Source organism: Cervus canadensis, chromosome 33, assembly GCF_019320065.1.
Source record: "Cervus canadensis isolate Bull #8, Minnesota chromosome 33, ASM1932006v1, whole genome shotgun sequence".
NCBI lineage: Eukaryota > Metazoa > Chordata > Mammalia > Artiodactyla > Cervidae > Cervus > Cervus canadensis.
Window position 1 is genome coordinate 33,386,299 of NC_057418.1, and position 18,642 is coordinate 33,404,940.

Consider the following 18,642-nt stretch of genomic DNA (forward strand, 5'->3'; position numbering starts at 1 on the left):
ACCGCCTGGGCCGGGGGCCGCGGGGGGCGGTGGCGGCGGCGGCGGGAGGAGGAGCGCGCCGGCCGGGCCCCGCTAACGGCCGCCCTGCGCGGCCCCGCCCGCCGCCCGCCCCCGGCCCTCCCCGCGCCGCCGCCCCTCCCCCCGCGCCGCCGCCGCCGCCGCCGCCGCCGCTGGCAGCGCCGCCTGAACTGAGGCGAACTCCGCCGCCAAGTGAGTGAGGAGGAGGAGGCGGCGAGGAGGAGGAGGAAGAGGAGGAGCGGAGTCAGAGCGCGGCGGCAGCGGCAGCGGAGAGGCGGCCGCGGCGGGGACCAGCCCAGAGAGACCCCGAGCCCGCGGCAGAGGCGGCGGCGGCGGCCGAGCGGGCGCGACCAGCCGAGCGAGCTAGAGAGCGGGCGAGCGGGCGGGCGAGCGGCGGCCCGGCTCCTCCTCGTCCGGCGCCGAGCGGCCCCGCGCCCGCACTCGGCCCGCGGAGACCCGCCTCCCGCCCGCCGGCCTCGTGAGGGACGCGCCGAGCCGGCGGCCGAGGAGCGGCGGCGGCGGCGGGCCGGGAGCGCGTCGGGCCGCGGGCGGAAAGTGCCTGCGGGGGCGGGGAGAGCGCGGCGAGCGCGCGGTCCGGCCGCCCGGGCGCCCGGCGCGGGAGCGGAGCGGAGCGGGACGCCGAGTCCCGAGCGGCCGGCGGCCGGGGCTCCCCGCCCCTCCCTCCCTCTCCGGCGGCGGCGGCGGCGGCGGGCGGAGTGAGCTGCGGAGCCTGGAATATGGTGGGGGAAATGGAAACGAAGGAGAAGCCGAAGCCCACCCCAGATTACCTGATGCAGCTGATGAACGACAAGAAGCTCATGAGCAGCCTGCCCAACTTCTGCGGGATCTTCAACCACCTCGAGCGGCTGCTGGACGAAGGTGAGTCCTGCCCGGCCCGGCCCATTGCGGCCCGCGCCCGGGCGGCGGCCCCTCTCCCCGGGACCCGACGCCCGCCGGAGTGTGGGGAGGGCGGGAAGGTCGCGCGGCCGCCGGCGGGGGACCGTGCGCCCGGGGTCGGCGAGGCCCGGGCGGGGCGCACGGAGGCGGCGCCGAGGCCGGGGGGCGCGGGACGGGCGGGCCGGGGCTCGGGCGGGACCCGCGGGTGGGACGCTTCCCCCCCCCACCCCCACCCCGGGCTCCCTCACCCCGGCCCGGCCTAGCGTCGCTGGCGCCCCGGCGGGTGCGCCTGTGGAGGCTGCGGGGTTGCCGGCTCCCGGCCCGGCCTCGAGCTCCGCGACGGCCCCGAGCTCCGCGGGCCTCCCGGGGAGCAGCCCGGCCTCGCCCGCCTCGCGGGCGCCTGAAGGACACCGGCCTCGGGGCCGTTCCCGGAGGGGCCACCCCCCCACCCCCCAACAGAGGTCCTGGCGGTTCCCCGAGTGGGGCTTGTGCTTTTGTTTTTGGAAGTTTGCGCAGCTTGTAAATACTCGAGGGGACCGAGGAGCGTGGGGCTGGGTGAATTGAAAGGCATCCCAGAGCCGACCGAAAGTACAGCCGCCGTAGCCGAAGGCGAGGACAAAATGACAGCGGAAAGCACTTTTCTGTCCTTTTGTTTGGGGAAGCGAGCCCCGTCGGGGAGTTTTAAGTTCACTTTCGGGGGGGGTGAAGGCGAAATACCGCGAGGACGCGTGCGGGCGGCGTCCGACTTGGAGAGAACTTGGGCGGAGAGCTTTCCCCCAGGGCCGCGGCCGCCTCGGTGTGTAGGACAGGAAGCCGAGGCGCCCGAGAGGGCGAAGACGAAGCGAGCAAAAGTTTGCAGCAGAGCTTCGTCGGCGGAGAGCTGCGAGGAGCGAGGACCGCCGAGGACGTTCTTTCCGGCCGACTCGGAGAGGGCTCGACTGAGGTTCGCCGGCGCGGCCGGGCCGGAGCGTCCCTGTCCGGGGTCGTTTCCGTGGCCGCCAGGGGAAAGGCGACCACTACGAAGGGGGTCATTTTTGAAAATCGAGTAGCGTGGAGTTTCTTCTTTTTTTTCTTGCTTAGAAGCATCTCCGGGAGGACTGTTTGAAGAAAACGGAAAACTGCTGCATAGCGATGAACATTGGATTGTAGATTTTTCGTAAGGATTTTGAGAGATTTTTACAACAGATCTGGGAGAAAGGGATCTGAAGGTTGGGGAGTTGGAATGTCACGCAAGAACAAAAGACCGGAAATATCTGCGTGATAAAAGGAGGTTGAAGAAGCATCCCAGGAGCTTTGGTTACCATGAAAGTCTCAGAAACAACTCGAAAAGTAGAAACTGTTGGATATTACTGCGTACTGTTTTTTGTGTGTGTGTGCTTATATGTTAAACATACAGTAGTAGATAGATTTCATTGAGATGAGCTTTTTTTCCTCCCATAGTTGAAACAGCAAATCAGTTCATATCAAATTGTTCCGGGGAAAACTTGAGCTGTGCCTTTAAGGGGTTCTGCTTTTCCTATTTGTGTTGGCATTTGAAAGATTGTGGAGGCCGAAAACTTTCTGGAATGTCAAAAAAAAAAAAATTGCTGGAACTCTTAAATTGAGTATTTCCAATTGTGGGCGCTAAGGGGCGCCAGTTATATTTTTTTAAGCTTAAGAGATGTTTGGAGCAAAATGTGTAACATTCTCAGTTACCTGACCTATATTAAATTTAGTTGAAACTTAAATCATAGGTCCTTTTGTCATTTTGTGTCCGTATATATATTTGAAGACACTTCGGAACAATTTTATTACATTTCATGTGATTTCATGAATTCCACATGCGCTATGGAAGTAATAACGCTATTTTTTCTTGGCACGTTTTGATGCATTTAAAGTTTTAGTGGTATTCGTAAAAACTTTGAGCTTTTTCTTTAAGCGTAGTTGTATAGAAGAAATCTTTTATAGTCATTAGAATGAAAATAGGCTTTGATTATATTAGGGTTAAAGTTGCGTCTGAATTAAAATGTTGGATTCAGTGAGACAGCATAGGAGTTATAAAAAGTTTGGAAATGTTTTCTCCTCATTTGTACTATTTGAAGTAAATTGAGTTTCTCTGACTAGTTTTGAAAGATTTCTCATTTGTACTGTTATGTTGGCCTGAAATCTCTAAATGGTAATTGCAGTTGGTTCTAACCTTTGGCGTAGTAATTTTTGATCTTCTAAATCTAGAATTCCAATTATGTCCATTATTTCTAACAAAGGTTTGTTTGTTCGTTTCTCTCTTTGGAAATAGTAATCGTTTTGAGTTTTAAATGTTGTAAACCACTGGTTGAGGAGGAAACAGTCTAAGTAATATGTATTTTTTATTTTTATTATGGTGTACTTCATCTCTGTCTCAGTTTCTATTGAGTTTTAGCCTTTTCAACTCCCCAGCATAAAGATTGCTCCTGTATAGTAGCTAGGATGTTTAAAAAGGGACAGCATAATGACTAGGAAGTTTGATTGTTTTTTATCAGACCAGTACAAACAGGGAGGAAAAGGGGTTATTCCTTAGTGTGGAATAAGCTGCTTCCTGTAATTGTTAGCCTTATTATAAACTTAACTTGACTTAAGAAAAATATTGGTTTCTGAAGTTCATCACGTTTTTATCTGTGCTGGGTGATTTGATTCTCAAATTTGGCAAGTTGTCCTTTACTCCTTTGTGGCCTATCATTGTCCAAAACAAATTAATCTACTTGTTTGTGGTTAGGAATTATAATTTCCTTTGTCCATATGCTTGGCTGAAGAATTCTTTTTAAATTTAGTTAAAACTAAATTTTATTTCAGTGATTAGTGAAGATATTGTACTTACTGATAGTAGTTGTATCTTCTGATAATTGTAAGTTTTAAATGAGTAGCAATTTTATTTTGACATATTTTTCAAAAGTAAGCTTTAAAAAAATTTCCTGGTCAGTTTGAGAATATTTATTTGGCCAGTTACACATTGGGGATTTCTGTGTTCTAGATTTCGTTTGGTTGATTAAAACTTAAATGCTTTAGAGTAAGCATTTTAATTTTATGCCAGGTTAACCTTTAGATTATATTTTGACTGTGGATTGTGAACAGTCTTTTTTTGTTTACTGTTTTTTTTGTGTGTGGGGGGGGCAGGAGAGGGGATGTCAGATTTTTCTCTGAAGTAACTTTATTTAGCATGGTTGCTTTTTTAGGTTGTTGAATGAATTCTGGGTTGGACCAGTCTCATAAAAGACATACCATCAGTTGATAATTCTGATACTTGGTCTTCCATTGAGATAGAGACGATCACAGATAGGTTTGACTGAGGTTTTAAAGTGTTAAACTGCTCTTCCTTTAAAGAGAAGTTTTCCACTGAACCAGCCTGGGACTATCCATGAGAAAGAATAGGTGTTTTTTTTTTTTGTTTGTTTGTTTTTTTGGGAAACCTTCGTTTGTCTTGAAAATGAAACTTAAGCAGGAACAGTATTTGAATGTAAGTTCTGTTTTAATAAAGTATTGCAGTTTAGAATTGAGACAGCATAAAAATAAAAATAAAATCACTCTGCTTAAAAATCCCAAATAGGGGGAAATGGAAATCTAGAGATATTAAAATTAGATTGAGTGTTCATTTTTAGGCAGATATGAAAATTGTGACTATATGGTATAGTTTTTGAGGAAGACTAGTCTAAATCTTTTTATTGTGAATAACTGAAAAAGTAGTGCATGGCTCAGAAAGAGCAAACATATTAGAGTCCACGTTAGTGATCTGAAAAATTTGTGTTCACTTTTTCGTTATCTTTTTTTGGGGTTGGGGGTGAGGGAGAGATGTAAATTTTCTTTTTGACCTCAATTTATTTTTTCTCCCTGTTTCCTCTCCCTTGAAAATGAGGGCAAAAAAATAAATTAAAATTTGCTTTGCTAGTTAAACATTTTCCAATATTAAATGTTTGTTTCCATTCATTATGCATTCATTGTTGACTATATCATATTTTAGTTTTCCTACAGTTCATTTTTTTTTTTTTGAGAAATCTTGCTGAGTTTAGAAATTACATGGTTATTTTTTTTGTATTGAGAGGAATTTTGTTATATAAGTTTATATTATAGTTGGTCCCCCCCCACCCCCCGCTGCCACTGCCGAAGAAGCATTGTTGACAATAATCAATATCTGTAACAAACTGAGTTTAAGTTGAAGTAATCTGTTCTTTAGGAGCAAAGGTTGTGTTTTTGTATGCACAAACCTTTGCATTACTAGTAATGAGAAGGTAGCTAGTTTTCATAATCAGTTTTTTCCATTATCCTTTTTTCTCCTCACCCAGAAGGTGTCAGCAGCTATAATAAGGTAATAATGGAAATGATAATTTGTATCATGGGTCATTTATTCAATACTTTGAAGCTTAACTTCTCTGTAGACAAGAGTGTGTATGTAAAATGCTTGTACATACTATGATGCAGGTGATTTCTTTTTCTTAACTTTATCCACAGTTTACATGGTTTTGTAGTAAATCTTTACTCTCAAGGCTGTAATGTACTTGAGTTAATAAAATAGGTCTCTGCTAATCACATTTGCCAGTGTGTTTGGTGTGAGCACCTTTTCTTAAATGGCTTTGAGCATATCAAATGAAAACAAGTTCATGCTTCGTACACATCTTATTCCTGTTGTTTTCCCCCTACTAGTCACAATCCTGAAGTTGAAATGCATCCATTTTTCGTAAGAACAAATGGTTTTTGGCTTCCTTCTTAAGGGAAATAAATGCCTGCAACAAAAGACATGAAGTGAACCCTCCTTCCCTTTCCTGAGCATGATTCAGGTGCTCCTTTTTTGAGACCTGTATAAGGTTTTGTTTTGTTTTTTGACTTTTTTTTTTTTTTTGGTATTAAGAGAATTACATCAGTGTGATTATAAAGGTAACTTTTTATAATCTGACTGGAACCGCATTTTAATTTACTTGGGAATTCAATGCTGTTAATATACTTTGATTTATAATGGTGCAGTTATAAGTAAAACTTGGCCTTATTCTGTTGGAGATGTTGGAAGTGCTATGCTATTGTTAAGTTTTAGTTTTTGATTATTTAAAAGTTGGAGCCCACTGAGCAATTTTCTGTTACTTACATGTCAGCTATTGTTAGATATGTAAGGATGTATTTTAGGGTCAACGGGAAGGGGTCAGTGCATGGGCCCATGTGAAGAAGTCATACTTCTGTGCGATCTCAGACATTTGTTGAATTAATAGAATTAATTCAAGAAAAAAATTAAATTCTTTTTTCATTTCTAGTTTCTCTAAAATGTGTTCATTTCTAGTTTCTCTAAAATACGGGATTAAGCAGATGGTTTTGGGTAATTAGGAAAAAAAGGTACACATATTTTTTTAAAAATGGTATTTTTTAGAAATCTTATAATATTTTTTGCAGTACTTGCCCTCAAGGAGCTTAATTTTATTTTACTACCATTGGTATGAATGAGAATTAGGAAGATAAAATTGCTTTATTTAAGCAGTAGTTTCTAGCCAGTCTTATACAAAGTGTATCAGTCCATAGGCAGAAAAGATCTGTCAGTGTTCATCTCAGCTTGTGCAAGTTTTGGAATTTATGGAATTACATAGGTGAACCTTCCCCTAGTCAGTTACCTATAAAGGCAACATTCAGCAGATATGTATGTCTTGTACTCTGTGCAAAGCACAGTGAATATGAAAGATTTCTTCTTCCTAAGCGCTGCTTTGATGTGCTAAGGGTAAATAAGGACTATTTGAATGGTTTTAGTTTAGAGGAAAGCTGAGTGTAAACATATGTGGCTGTTACAGTAATTTAACACAAATAGCAGTTTTTAAGACACAGGTGTTTATTGAAGCTAAGTTGAAAGTGTCATTACTTAGAAGACTGATAAATTGAAAATTTCAGTTAACTGAAATTTAATTCTCTTAAAAGGAGTCTACTTCTCTGCTTTATCCGTAACAGTGTTTAAAGTAAATGTGTCCAGAGTTTAACAAATACATAGCTTGTTGAAGTTAAGTGATTTATCCAAAATTCTTGTAATTAACAAGGTGATGACTGTACTTAATATTCTCAACATTTTCTCAGTTTCCTGAAGCAGAAACTCATTTGAAAACCTAGCAATCCTGTCAAGTCTAATAAAATAAACAGAATTGTGTTTATATTCATACTGTTGTTTCATATATTGATTCTAACCTACACATTTTATTAAACGAAGTTTTGAGGTTGGTGAAATGATTCAATTTACATTTAGCATTTCTATCACATTACTTGTGTTAAAGCAGAATTTATCAATTTGGATGCTTTTCAGGGAGGTTGAAGTCTCAGAAAAACATGAAAGTACAGTTAAGTCCATGAAGCGGCCCTGTGCTCTGCGGCCGTGGTTCTAAGGAAGGGGTGTATGTGTTTGCATGTGTACAAGCCTGCGTGTGTATAAAGGGAGCCCTGCAGTGGATGTGAGCTGGCCTTGAAATCCTTGCGCATGGGTGCTGCAATGGTGAAGTTCAGAGTAAGGAAGTTTTTCAAAGTAAAAATCTGTCTGGCCTCAGGACTGAAATGATTATATATCAACAGTGGAAAAGGGAGTGGATATTAAATATCTTGCTTTTGACTTTAGTGCAGGACGAGTTGTAAAGATGGGGCATGATCACCTGGTCCTTTGCAGATTCTTGGAGGAAAAATACGTAACATACATGTAATTATTACATTAAAAAGAAAGCGCTGGTAAAAAGCAAACTTTTATGTAATTTTTACTTGAAACTTTTCCATTAACTCAGTGTCATAATATTTTACAAGGTCTGAAAATTCATTTACAAAGAGTATTTGAAGAGACTTATATGTGGAAAAAACTGGGAGAAATGTGAAACATTTCTTCTTAGATGTAGTTGAGTGTAAGGCGTGCTGAAGTGATGCCAGAAGATCATGGAATTTCAGAGCTACCAGGGACTGTGAGTTGGGGGATGAGGTCTTCGTTTCACAGGTGCAGAGACCGAGTTAGGGAGACTTGTGACTGGTGCAGATCACAGCACGGTGGGTGGTCTGCGGGTTGACCACACTACTGCCGACATGGAGCAGAGAAGAACTTCTCCTGTTGCCTCGGATTGTGGACATGACGGGGAAAAAAAACAGAAGAGGGTTTTCCTGATTCTGTGATATGTTGGGCTTCAGCAAAATGCTGGTCATCGTTTCGGAGCCAGAATTCACACACATATATTATTCAATGGTAGATCTTTATGATAATTAAAGGGCTAATAATAAAAAAGTAAACACATTTTTAGAGAATTTCAACTCATTCACTTAAACTGATTAGTAACCGAAGGATAGAGCTTTAGCTCTTAAAATAACATGGTGCAAATAAATCTAGTGAATATTGAGTATTGTTTTTACTCTCTTTATTACTGTAAATTCCTATTTTTGAAAACTACTCAAGAAGAAACTTGTGTCAAAGTTTACTATTGTTGGGCGATTCATATCAGGAATATACAGACTTGTATCAGTTTTAGGTTAGCATAGGGTGGTTACAAGCATAGGTAGGCAACTCTAATGACAGCTAAAAGATGGATGATAGTAAATCCCATGGAAATAGAGCTGCACTAGGTAGCCCCTGCATCCTAGTCCCGAGGCCCACATCTGGAGCTTGCACTGTTTGTTTTGAGTAGGTGCAAAAGAATTGAGTATAAACCACCGTCACTTGCTGTGTTAACAGTAATGTGTCAACTCTAATAGAATTGGTTAGAAGAAATAAAAATTTCAAACCAAGATCATATAAGTTACTCTGAAATTGACTGCCCATAATTCTTCATTAGTGTTGCTGCTGCTGCCACCATTGTTGCAGTGATGTGCCCATTGTTAGAACAGGTATTCAGGTGTTGACTGTGTGTGGGTCTGTGTACACACGTGTGCCAGCATAAACATGAAAATTTGTGTTTCTGTCCATATGCTAATGAGATGTTGCAAAGTAGTAACAGTTCTTTAGCTAATAGACCTGGGACCTGTTCATGACTTTACAGCTAACTGGTTAGTTTGGTGATGTTGGACAAGATCTGTAACCTTTCTGAACCTTAGTTTCTAAATGGAATTACCAGCTACACTGGTAACTTCAAATCAAAATACTCTGAGGATGGAGAATATATGCAGAAGAGTTTCTTAGGCTATAAGGCGGCATCATCTAACCTCCGTCAGCATTTCCAGGTGGTTTTTTCATAGGATGGGCAACCAGATGAATGAGAAAAGAAGACAAAAAGAAGGGTCAATTATCCAACTGAATATCAGCTAGTTTTTGTGTTGAGAATCATTTCTAGCATTCTGGAAGTTCAGAAGTCACTTTATGCTGAAGTGTCTAATAAGGATTTTTTAAGAAGTGGAACTTGATTTGGTATTAATAGGTGAATGGTATTATTAGTTGGTCTTTAATGAGGTGAATGGGAGGGTAAGGGATGTTCAGCAGAAGGGAAAAGTAAGGTAGTATCAAAACAGTAGTGATGGGAGATTGAAGGACTTTCATAAAAGTGTGTTTCGAGGAGGTTAGTTGAGATGACAGATGCATGTAGAGAAGCGGTGAGAAGGAAGAGCCGAGCAGAGCCAGAAAACCAGTTTGCAGCTGTATCGTGATGGGCTCTGAACGCTGGGTCAGTGTTAAGGTTTTACTCAGTCTTGTAAGGAACCATTGATGATGTGGGTTGTATCAGGATGCCATGATGAAATCTCTGAAGATAAACTAGCAAGAGTGTATAGAACAAATAGGTTAAGGAAGTAGACTTTGGAAACTGTGGAGAATTAAGACAGTAGGGAATTTGGAAGGATTCTTATATTGTCTCCAAATATTTAATAAAAAATATTTTTTGATTTTTCTGTGTTTTAGATTTTAACTTTTTAGAGTTTTTTAAAATGGTGTTTTAACTGTAAATAAACATACATGCAAATTATTTTTTTCTTTACCTGTAAGTTACTGTATTCATATTAAAGTATTGAGAACACATGGGGCTCATGTTTTTGCCTCTCAGTACAGTTTTTGGTTACTTAGAATTGAACTTTCATTTCTGTGTGAATTAAAGAGAATTGAAGAAACTCTTGGTTTGGGGAATCTTGGGAATTTTTGACATAGTTTGACTGAAAAATTTTGTTTCAGCTGTACTTACCTAATACTGTTAAATATATGTGTTTCATCAAGTACAGTGAATACTTTCTGGGAACTCGACTGTTTATCATCCATTTTACTTTGGGTGTGTGTGTGTGTGTATATATATGTGTTAGTCGCTCACTTGTGTCCAACTCTTTGCCACCCTATAGACTGTAGCCTGCCAGGCTTCTCTGTCTGTGGCATTTCCCAGGCAAGAATGCTGGAGTGGGTTGCCCTTTTCTTCTCTGGGGATGTTCCCAACCCAGGGACTGAACCCCTGCATTGCAGGGCAGATTCTTTATTGTCTGAGCCACCAGGGAAGCCCACACTTTAATTTATTTAAGGTAAATTAGAGATTTTGGCATTCTATCTCTAAATATTTATATATCTCTTTAAAAACTAACAAGTTTTCTACATAGTAAATTCACACTGAACAAAATGGATTAATCCTACAATTCATGTAATAAGCAATCTGTATTCAGATCCCCTTGTGTGCCAAGTTGCTTTGATCCTGTCAGACTCTTTGCAACCCCATGGACTGTGTAGCCTGCCAAACGCCCTGTTCATGGGATCTCCCAGGCAAGAATACTGCAATGGGTTGCCATTTCCTTCTCCAGGGGAACTTCCCAATTCAGGGATCAAACCCCATCTCCTGCCTTGCCTGCGTCTTGGGCACTGCAGGCAGATTATTTACTGCTGAGCCACCAGAGAAGCCCCTCAGATCTCCTTTTATCTCCAGAATATTCTTTATAACTGAACTGGCTTGTGGAAATCAGAATCTGACTCAGAATCACTCAGTGAATCTGATTGTTAGAGCTTCAAACCTTAAATCTAGAACCGTCTCAGTCTTTTTTTTTTATGACACTGATGTAACTTTCTTGTTACTGAGCTTGTTCTTTATGCCTTCCGTATCTGTTACTTTGGAATTCCGATCTGAAGATGGACAGGTCCAAGTATAATACCATGGTGTCCCTTCCCCCGGGAACCCAGCTTTGGTTCTGCCGTCAGGGAGCCTGGAATATGTTCCCAGTGGAAGAGTTAGATAGATTCTTACTGAAGGATTAGTTCTTATTAAGTGTTGGTTGGTTGTCAGAGTAAAGTGTTGGTTTGCTAGCTAGCTCAAGAGATGACTAATGAATTTTTTCTGTGTTTCATGATAATTATTAAGGGCTCAAGAATCTTAATAAACCCACTGTAATTAATATTCTTTTTGATGTTCAAGTTGTCACAGTTTTGGCCTGTGATAATCTTAACTGGCTTTTGTGTCTTTTGAAAATCTTGCTTGCTTTCTGGAACAGTTTGATGCCCCACACTCCCTTGCCCCACAGCTAGAATTAACCCTTTCTGCAAGGTGTTTTTTTTTTTTTTTTTTTACTGGAAATGGTATTAGAGATGTGAATTTAGTCTGAGTGTATTGGTTGGTGTCAGGGTGAGGTTACTTCCAAGCCATTGGCCATTTTCTGTGAACAGAGCTCGACAGTTAATGAGTTCATGTTTCTACTTTCAATTTAATTTTAACATTTATTTAATTTTATAATTGTGTCTTTTTCTGCCAACACCAAAATAATGTGGTTTCTGACATTGACAGAATTTCCTATTTACTTTATGCTACAATATAAAAAACATACTTTGAAAATAATATTGCTAATAATTGTACAACTACTGAATATATTTAAACATTTTAAATATATTTTAGACATGTTACAAATTATAGATACAGCCAGTGATCTCTTATTCTTCCATTTGATATAATTTTCTTCTTTCTTTCTTTGGCTTTATTCAATTTGTAGTAAGTATTTTTTTCTACCAAATCTTGTTTTTTAACTTTTGATGTTGTCATTTATTAGCTAAGTTCTTTCACTGTTTTACTGACTGTTTCTGTTAGTTTTTACCCCATGTCCAGCAGAAATTATAGGAGAATATATTTTATAATCAGGGGTTAGTGAGTGTATTTATGTGTGTATTTATGGAGATATGTTCCAGAGAGATAGAGAACTTTAAGATAACCTAAAAGGAAAAAGATTGTGCTGTTCAGGCTACTGCTTTGTATCTTAATCCTAAGGATAGAGAGAGAAGAGAACGTAGCAGGCAAAGTGTTTTAATTTAGTGAACTTTTCTGAATCATGTTGGTAAAAGAATAAGGATAGGTCTAAGCTTTTAAGGTCCTATGAGTTAGAGGAAAAAAAAATCCCGAGGTAGAAATTAAGTATTAAATTTTATTTTTAAGTAGTTGCAAAATCTCTACTGCAGAGTTTTTGTCCTTAAGAACTTTGGTAGTAAGGAAGTTCTGTTCCAGCAGATGGAGATATTAGTACACAAAAGACAGTGTTTAGTGATTAAAATGTGTTGAGAGATAACTCTCTTGCCAGAATAGGAAATTTTGCTTCCTTAAATTGTAAGAGAAGAGTTGTCGCTGAGAAATGTGACAAATATTAGTTGCTGAATTTAATTTGGGGGTAGTACTTAAATCAGTTGTGATATTTCTTTAAAGGGTTTTTTTAGGAGACCATATGTTACTATGTTGACTATATAAAATATGAATGGTCTAGGATATTGGATTGACTACAGCAATATTCTGAAATATTTTCTGCCTTTACAGTTTCGTTGTCTGAATGGTTTTGGTTTGTTTTGGAAAGGGACTGTGTCAAGTCTGTTTAAACGTATTGTTTGTATATTACCTTTGTAATTCTAAAATCTTTACCAGGCAGTTGATTTCTGTTTATTAATCTAGGTATGAAAAAAAATGTGTGCCGTAGTTTACTATTATATGTTGTATAAAGAGAAAGTTCTTTTGGAGATTGTAGTTTTATTATAGTAATAAAAATTATCAGCAGTAAAAGGTAATTTTGTCTCACTTTATTATCGTTTATAGCATTCCTTATCAGCTTTTTTTTGGTTGGGTGAGTATTATATATTTTGCTTTGAAAATGGCTTGCAATTTTAAGTTCCTTAGAAACTTTTTGATTTGTGGAAGTATGTGTTTTATTATTAGTTACTGCATTTGAATTATATGTTTCTAGTTGTTATACTGAGCTTTTTTTTTTTTTTTTAATTGCCAAGTCAGTTGTAAAATACCATTTTTCCTTCCATTACTTGAAGTTGAACTCAGCCATGAGAGAAGGATGGATATGTATTCTTTGTTAATATTTGGAGGACCAGGAAGAAGAGGTCTACTGTGGTGCCTTTGTAGAGTGGATAATGGCTTGCATTTTACTCCCCCGCCACCCCAGACTTTTGCTCTTTTTTTTGTTATTCCTGAAATGTAGAGAATTGAAGATGCAAACTTTTTTTTTTGGCCTTGTGGCATGGCTTGCTGGGTTTTAGTTACCCTACCGGGAATTGAACCTGGCCTCTGGGAATGAGTGCGCTGAGTCCTAACCATTGGACCACTAGCGAATTCCTGAAAATGCAAACCTTAATTCACCTTTACAGTAAGGTGCTCTGTGGTCCCTGAATCCTTGGAAAGATGGTGCTGTGAAGGCAGAGAAGTATCCTAGCATGCTGTCTTTGAGCCTTAATGTGAATTATTATTTTTTGAAATAAATTATGTCATGAGCATTTTCCCCTGCCATTTTATATCATTTAACAATATAGTTTTTATGGTAACAGTTCATCTTATAGAGGTATATTATAATTTATTAACTTCACTATCGTACATATCATTGTGCTTTCAGGAAGCTTGCATGGTGATATATCAGTGGTTTCAGAAGTTTAATACTTAATGTTTAAGAAGCCTTAGGTTACTAAGTGTTGTAACTCTCTTATTTTTGTAAGGTGGTACTTGGAAAGCAGTGTTTTATGCTGCATTCCAGTAGGAAGTGATTGCTATTATGTGACATGCAATTTTTGAGTAATCTCAGTTGCATATTTCACATAGTAGCTTTTAATGACATGTTTATTTGAAGTTTTTATTCTATTTGCAAATATTTGAATGCATACTATGTGTGGCATCTTAGGAAAAATACAACAAAGCTTCAGATTCATTCCATACCTTCAAGTTGTTTGAGTAGTAGGGTAGGTCAGTCAGTTCAGTCGCTCAGTTGTGTCCTACTCTTTGCGACCCCATGGACTGCAGCACGCCAGGCCTCCCTGTCCATCACCAACTCCTGGAGTTTACTCAGACTCACATCCTTTGAGTCGGTGATGCCATCCAACCATCTCATCCTCTGTCGTCCCCTTCTTCTGCCTTCAATCTTTCCCAGCATCAGAGTCTTTTCTAAGGAGTCAGTTGTTCGCATCAAGTTGCCAAAGTATTGGAGTTTCAGCTTCAGCATCAGTCCTTCCAGTGACTATTCAGGACTGATTTCCTTCAGGATTGACTGGTTTGATCTCCTCGCAGTCCAAGGCACTCTCAAAAGTCTTCTCCGACACCACAGCAAAAGCATTAATTCTTTGGCGCTCAGCTTTCTTAATAGTCCCAACTCTCACATCCATACGTGACTACTGGAAAAACCATAGCTTTGACTAGATGGACCTTTGTTGGCAAAGTAATGTCTCTCATTTTTAATATGCTGTCTAGGTTGGTCATAACTGTTCTTCCAAGGAGCAGTCGCCATCTGCAGTGATTTTGGAGCCCCAAAAAATAAAGTCTGCCACTGTTTCCACTGTTTGCCCATCTGTTTACCATGAAGTGATGGGACTGGATGCCATGATCTTAGTTTTCTGAATGTTGAGTTTCAAGCCAGGTTTTTCACTCTCATCTTTCACTTTCATCAAGAGGCTCTTTAGTTCTTCTTCACTTTCTGTCCTAAGGGTGTTGTCATCTGCATATCTGAGTTTACTGATATTTTTCCCAGCAATCTTGATTCTAGCTTGTGCTTCATCCAGTCCGGCAGTTTGCATGATGCACTCTGCATAGAAGTTAAATAAGCAGGGTGACAATATATAGCCTTGAGGTACTCCTTTCCCAATTTGGAACCAGTCTGTTGTTTCATGTCCAGTTATAACTGTTGTTTCTTGACTTGGATACAGATTTCTCAGGAGTCAGGTCAGGTGGTCTGGTATTCCCATCTCTTTAAGAATCTTCCACAGTTTGTTGTGATCCACACAGTCAAAGGCTTTGGCATGGTCAATAAAGCAGAAATAGATGTTTTTCTGGAACTTGGTTGCTTCTTCAATGATCCATCGGATGTTGTCAATTTGATCTCAGGTTCGTCTGCCTTTTCTAAATCCAGCTTGAACATCTGGAAGTTCACAGTTCATGTACTATTGTAGTCTGGCTTGGAGAATTTTGAGCTTCACTTTGCTAGCGTGTGAGATGAGTGCAATTGTGTGGTAGTTTGAACATTCTTTGACATTGCCTTTCTTTTGGATTGGAATGAAAACTGACCTTTTCCAGTCCTGTGGCCACTGCTGAGTTTTCCAAATTTGCTGGCATATTGAGTGCAGCACTTTCACAGCATCATCTTTCAGGATTTGAAATAGCTCAGCTGGAATTCCATCACATCCACTAGCTTTGTTTGCAGTGATGCTTCCTGAGGCCCGCTTGACTTCGCTTTCCAGGATGTCTGGCTCTAGGTGAGTGATCACACTCTTGTCGTTATCTGGGTCATGAAGATTTTTTTTTTGTAGAGTTCTGTGTATTGTTGCCACCTCTTAATATCTCTTGCTTCTGTTAGGTCCATACAATTTCTGTCCTTTAGTGTGCCCATCTTTGCATGAAATGTTCCCTTGGTATTTCTGATTTTCTTGAAGAGATCTCTAGTCTTTCCCATTCTATTGTTTTCCTTTATTTTTTTGCATTGATCACTGAGGAAGGCTTTCTTAATCTCTCCTTGCTATTCTTTGGAACTCTGAATTCAAATAGGTATATTTTTCCTTTTCTCCTTTGCTTTTTGCTTCTCTTCTTTTCATAACTATTTTTTTGTAAGGCCTCCTCAGACAACCATTTTGCCTTTTTGCATTTCTTTTTCTTGGGGATGGTCTTGATCCCTGCCTCCTGTACAATGTCACGAACCTCCGTCCATAGTTCTTCAGGCACTCTATGTCTATCAGATCTAGTCCCTTGAATCTATTTCTCACTTCCACTATGTAATCGTAAGGGATTTGATTTAGGTCATATCTGAATGGTTTAGTGGTTTTCCCTACTTTCTTCAATTTCAGTGTGAATTTGGCAATAAGGAGTTCATGATCTGAGCCACAGTCAGCTCACGGTCTTGTTTTTGCTGACTGTATAGAGCTGCTCCATCTTTGGCTAGAAAGAATACAATCAGTCTGAATTCAGTATTGACCATCTGGTGATGCCCATGTGTAGAAGTCTTCTCTTGTGTGTTCTTCTGTGGTTTTTTGCCACTTCTTTTTTTAATCTGAATACCTGCTTTGGCTTTTTGTTCTGTATCATTTGGATTTACTTACCCCTTTATTACGATGCTTTTTCGTTTCTGTGTGTGTGTGTCTGTTGGTTCTTGTTTTGGGTTTAGCTGCAGCGAGGAGAAGGGCGTCTGGGTTAGTGAATGTGTGCTTCTAGAATGGTGAGTTTCCGCTGTGTAGTAAAGGTGAATTGCTAGCCTCTTTTGGTCTGCCTGTGTGGTACGGGTCTTCCCTTATGTCTGGTTTTCATTGTCTTCTCTGTCTGCTTTGGCTCTAATGGCTTGAGAGATTGCACTCTCATGTTGGAGGGGAGAGATGGAAGATATGCTAATTTAATTGTGGTTTGTAAGAGGCTTTAGGAAAGTATTTTTGAGGTCTGTTTCTGGTAATGCTGGCTTCAGATGGTCTGAGAATAGAAGGGTTCTGTAGTCAAAGAAGTACTACATATTCTTTTGTGCATTCAGTATGTGTTGATACATTATACAGGACTTGCAACCAAGAATTTTCTGAAATTGGGTAAAAGAATGCTTTTTTTTCCTTCTTGGAACAAATGGTCTGAGGATATATTATGGGAATTACTAGAAAGAGGATTATAAAGACCTGTGTATCTGGAGAGAGAAAAATTTATATAATAATTGTTTGGGAATCTTGATTTTGAATGAGAATGCTGGTTCAAGTCAGATCAAAGTACCCTTTGAAAAGACAGTTAAACTTCATTTAGTTTGGGACTATTTCAGATTCCATCTTGAAGCAAGAAAAATGTCCTTTCTGGCTTTATATAACAACTGAGACAGAGGGTTTCAATAGTGAATTTTATTTGAATCAATGTATGTTACTTAAGTAACAATGTAGATTTGCTATTTAAAAAAACTAAAGTCCTGAAAGTAAAAACAGAAAACAACAGAGTAAAACATGTTTTGAAATAGATATGCATATAGAAATATGTTGGTGTACTAATATATGACTGGCTCAAGTGTAAAATTTTTAAATTTGGGAACTACTGAATTTTAAGGTGAAGAAGTGTTACATTTTGAAAAGAAAAATATTTGGATTATTTAATGAATATTGACATGCAGTGATGTAATAGTTTTTTGAGGTCTGTAAATCAGTAACCTGTTGAGTGTTTTCTGGGACTTCAGTTTTAATCTGTGCATATAAGATGGTAGCTCTCTGTTGTTTCAGTAGTTGCTCAGTCTTATAAAATGACTTTTTGATGACATTTATAGTTTGCAGCAGCCTTTCAAAAGGGGGAAATACAAGGGTTGGATTTCACTTTGAAGGCCTGAAGGATTTTTATTAAAGTTTTGTCCTTGTTCAAAGAAAAACAGTATAATTCAGATTTTAAAGCTGAAATGAATATTAGAGATCACAGTTCCATCCTTTCATTGTATAGTATGTAAATGCATTTCATTTACAAAGGATATGAATATATTTGACAGATTAGAAACTCCTGGTTTCAGAAGTGATAGCTCATTTGGCTCTTGTGGCAGAAGTAATCTAAGTTATGTTATGTTATATTACTGGCCAGAAGGTACTTTTGGGCCTGATCCCCTCCTTGGAGAATTATATCAGGATTGATAATTTGCATTAGGTGACTCCCTTCTGATGTGAGTGGTCTTAATTATTTTAAATTTTATTTCATTACTTGAAATATCTGCCTACCGTGTTTTAGCTTTTCCTCTAAAGAGTAAAGCTAAGCATCTCACACACACAGTGATATTGTCATTAAACTGATGTTAAGTCAGAAGGTTCTCCTAGGTTTGTTGTAGTCTCCTTCAGCATTTTCTTGCAGGCTGAATCTAGGTCTAGGAACAGTTCAGTGTGTATTTGCATAAGAACTTTCACTGTCCGTATTTTGTACAGATCTTTTAAAGTCACTTGTTAAAGTTATTCCCACTTGCTGTGTCCCCCGCCTTTCATTATAGATCATGTGTCTTTTGAACAATGTGATAAAGTCCAAGATAGAGATAAGGGAAAGTGAGAAAGTCATGTGGTATGTTCTGAATATTCAGTTCAGATTCTCTGTCATTGCTATACTAATACTTAGGTGCGTTTGCACTGATGTTTTGTACAGGTTGACAGAGGTGTCTATAAGAAACTGTCTTAAGTTAAAGACCTAAAGGGTAAGAGAGTAGAGGGATGGATAAATGGATGAGTTAGAGAATGCTGGTAATGAAGGAAGGTGAAAGTAAGATCTGACTTAGAAAATCCCAGGCTTGTGTTTAGGTTATAGGAAAATGTACAATTTTCCCTTGAGCAATGCAGTTGTGAATTCCACGGGACATTCACGTGGACATTTTTCAACAGTAAATACTACAGTATGGCAAAGTCCATGG

The 18,642-nt window shown here is 40.1% G+C and overlaps 1 protein-coding gene across 8 annotated transcripts in view; it reads left to right on the top strand.

The window, feature by feature from the left end:
• Positions 1-567: 567 nt before the first annotated feature.
• The window catches only part of QKI (QKI, KH domain containing RNA binding), a 142,175-nt gene continuing 124,100 nt past the window's right edge, over positions 568-18,642 (top strand). For 5 of the 8 annotated variants that reach the window (XR_006267214.1, XM_043457066.1, XM_043457067.1 and 2 more), the window contains exon 1: positions 604-897. Coding sequence is in view for 7 of the 8 variants with exons in the window: in XM_043457066.1 (XP_043313001.1) it covers positions 756-897 (142 nt within the window). In the remaining variant the exon portion in view is untranslated. Of the gene's footprint in view, positions 898-18,642 lie in introns of all 8 variants that reach the window. The other 3 variants (XM_043457071.1, XM_043457072.1, XM_043457070.1) reach the window with 3 other exon arrangements.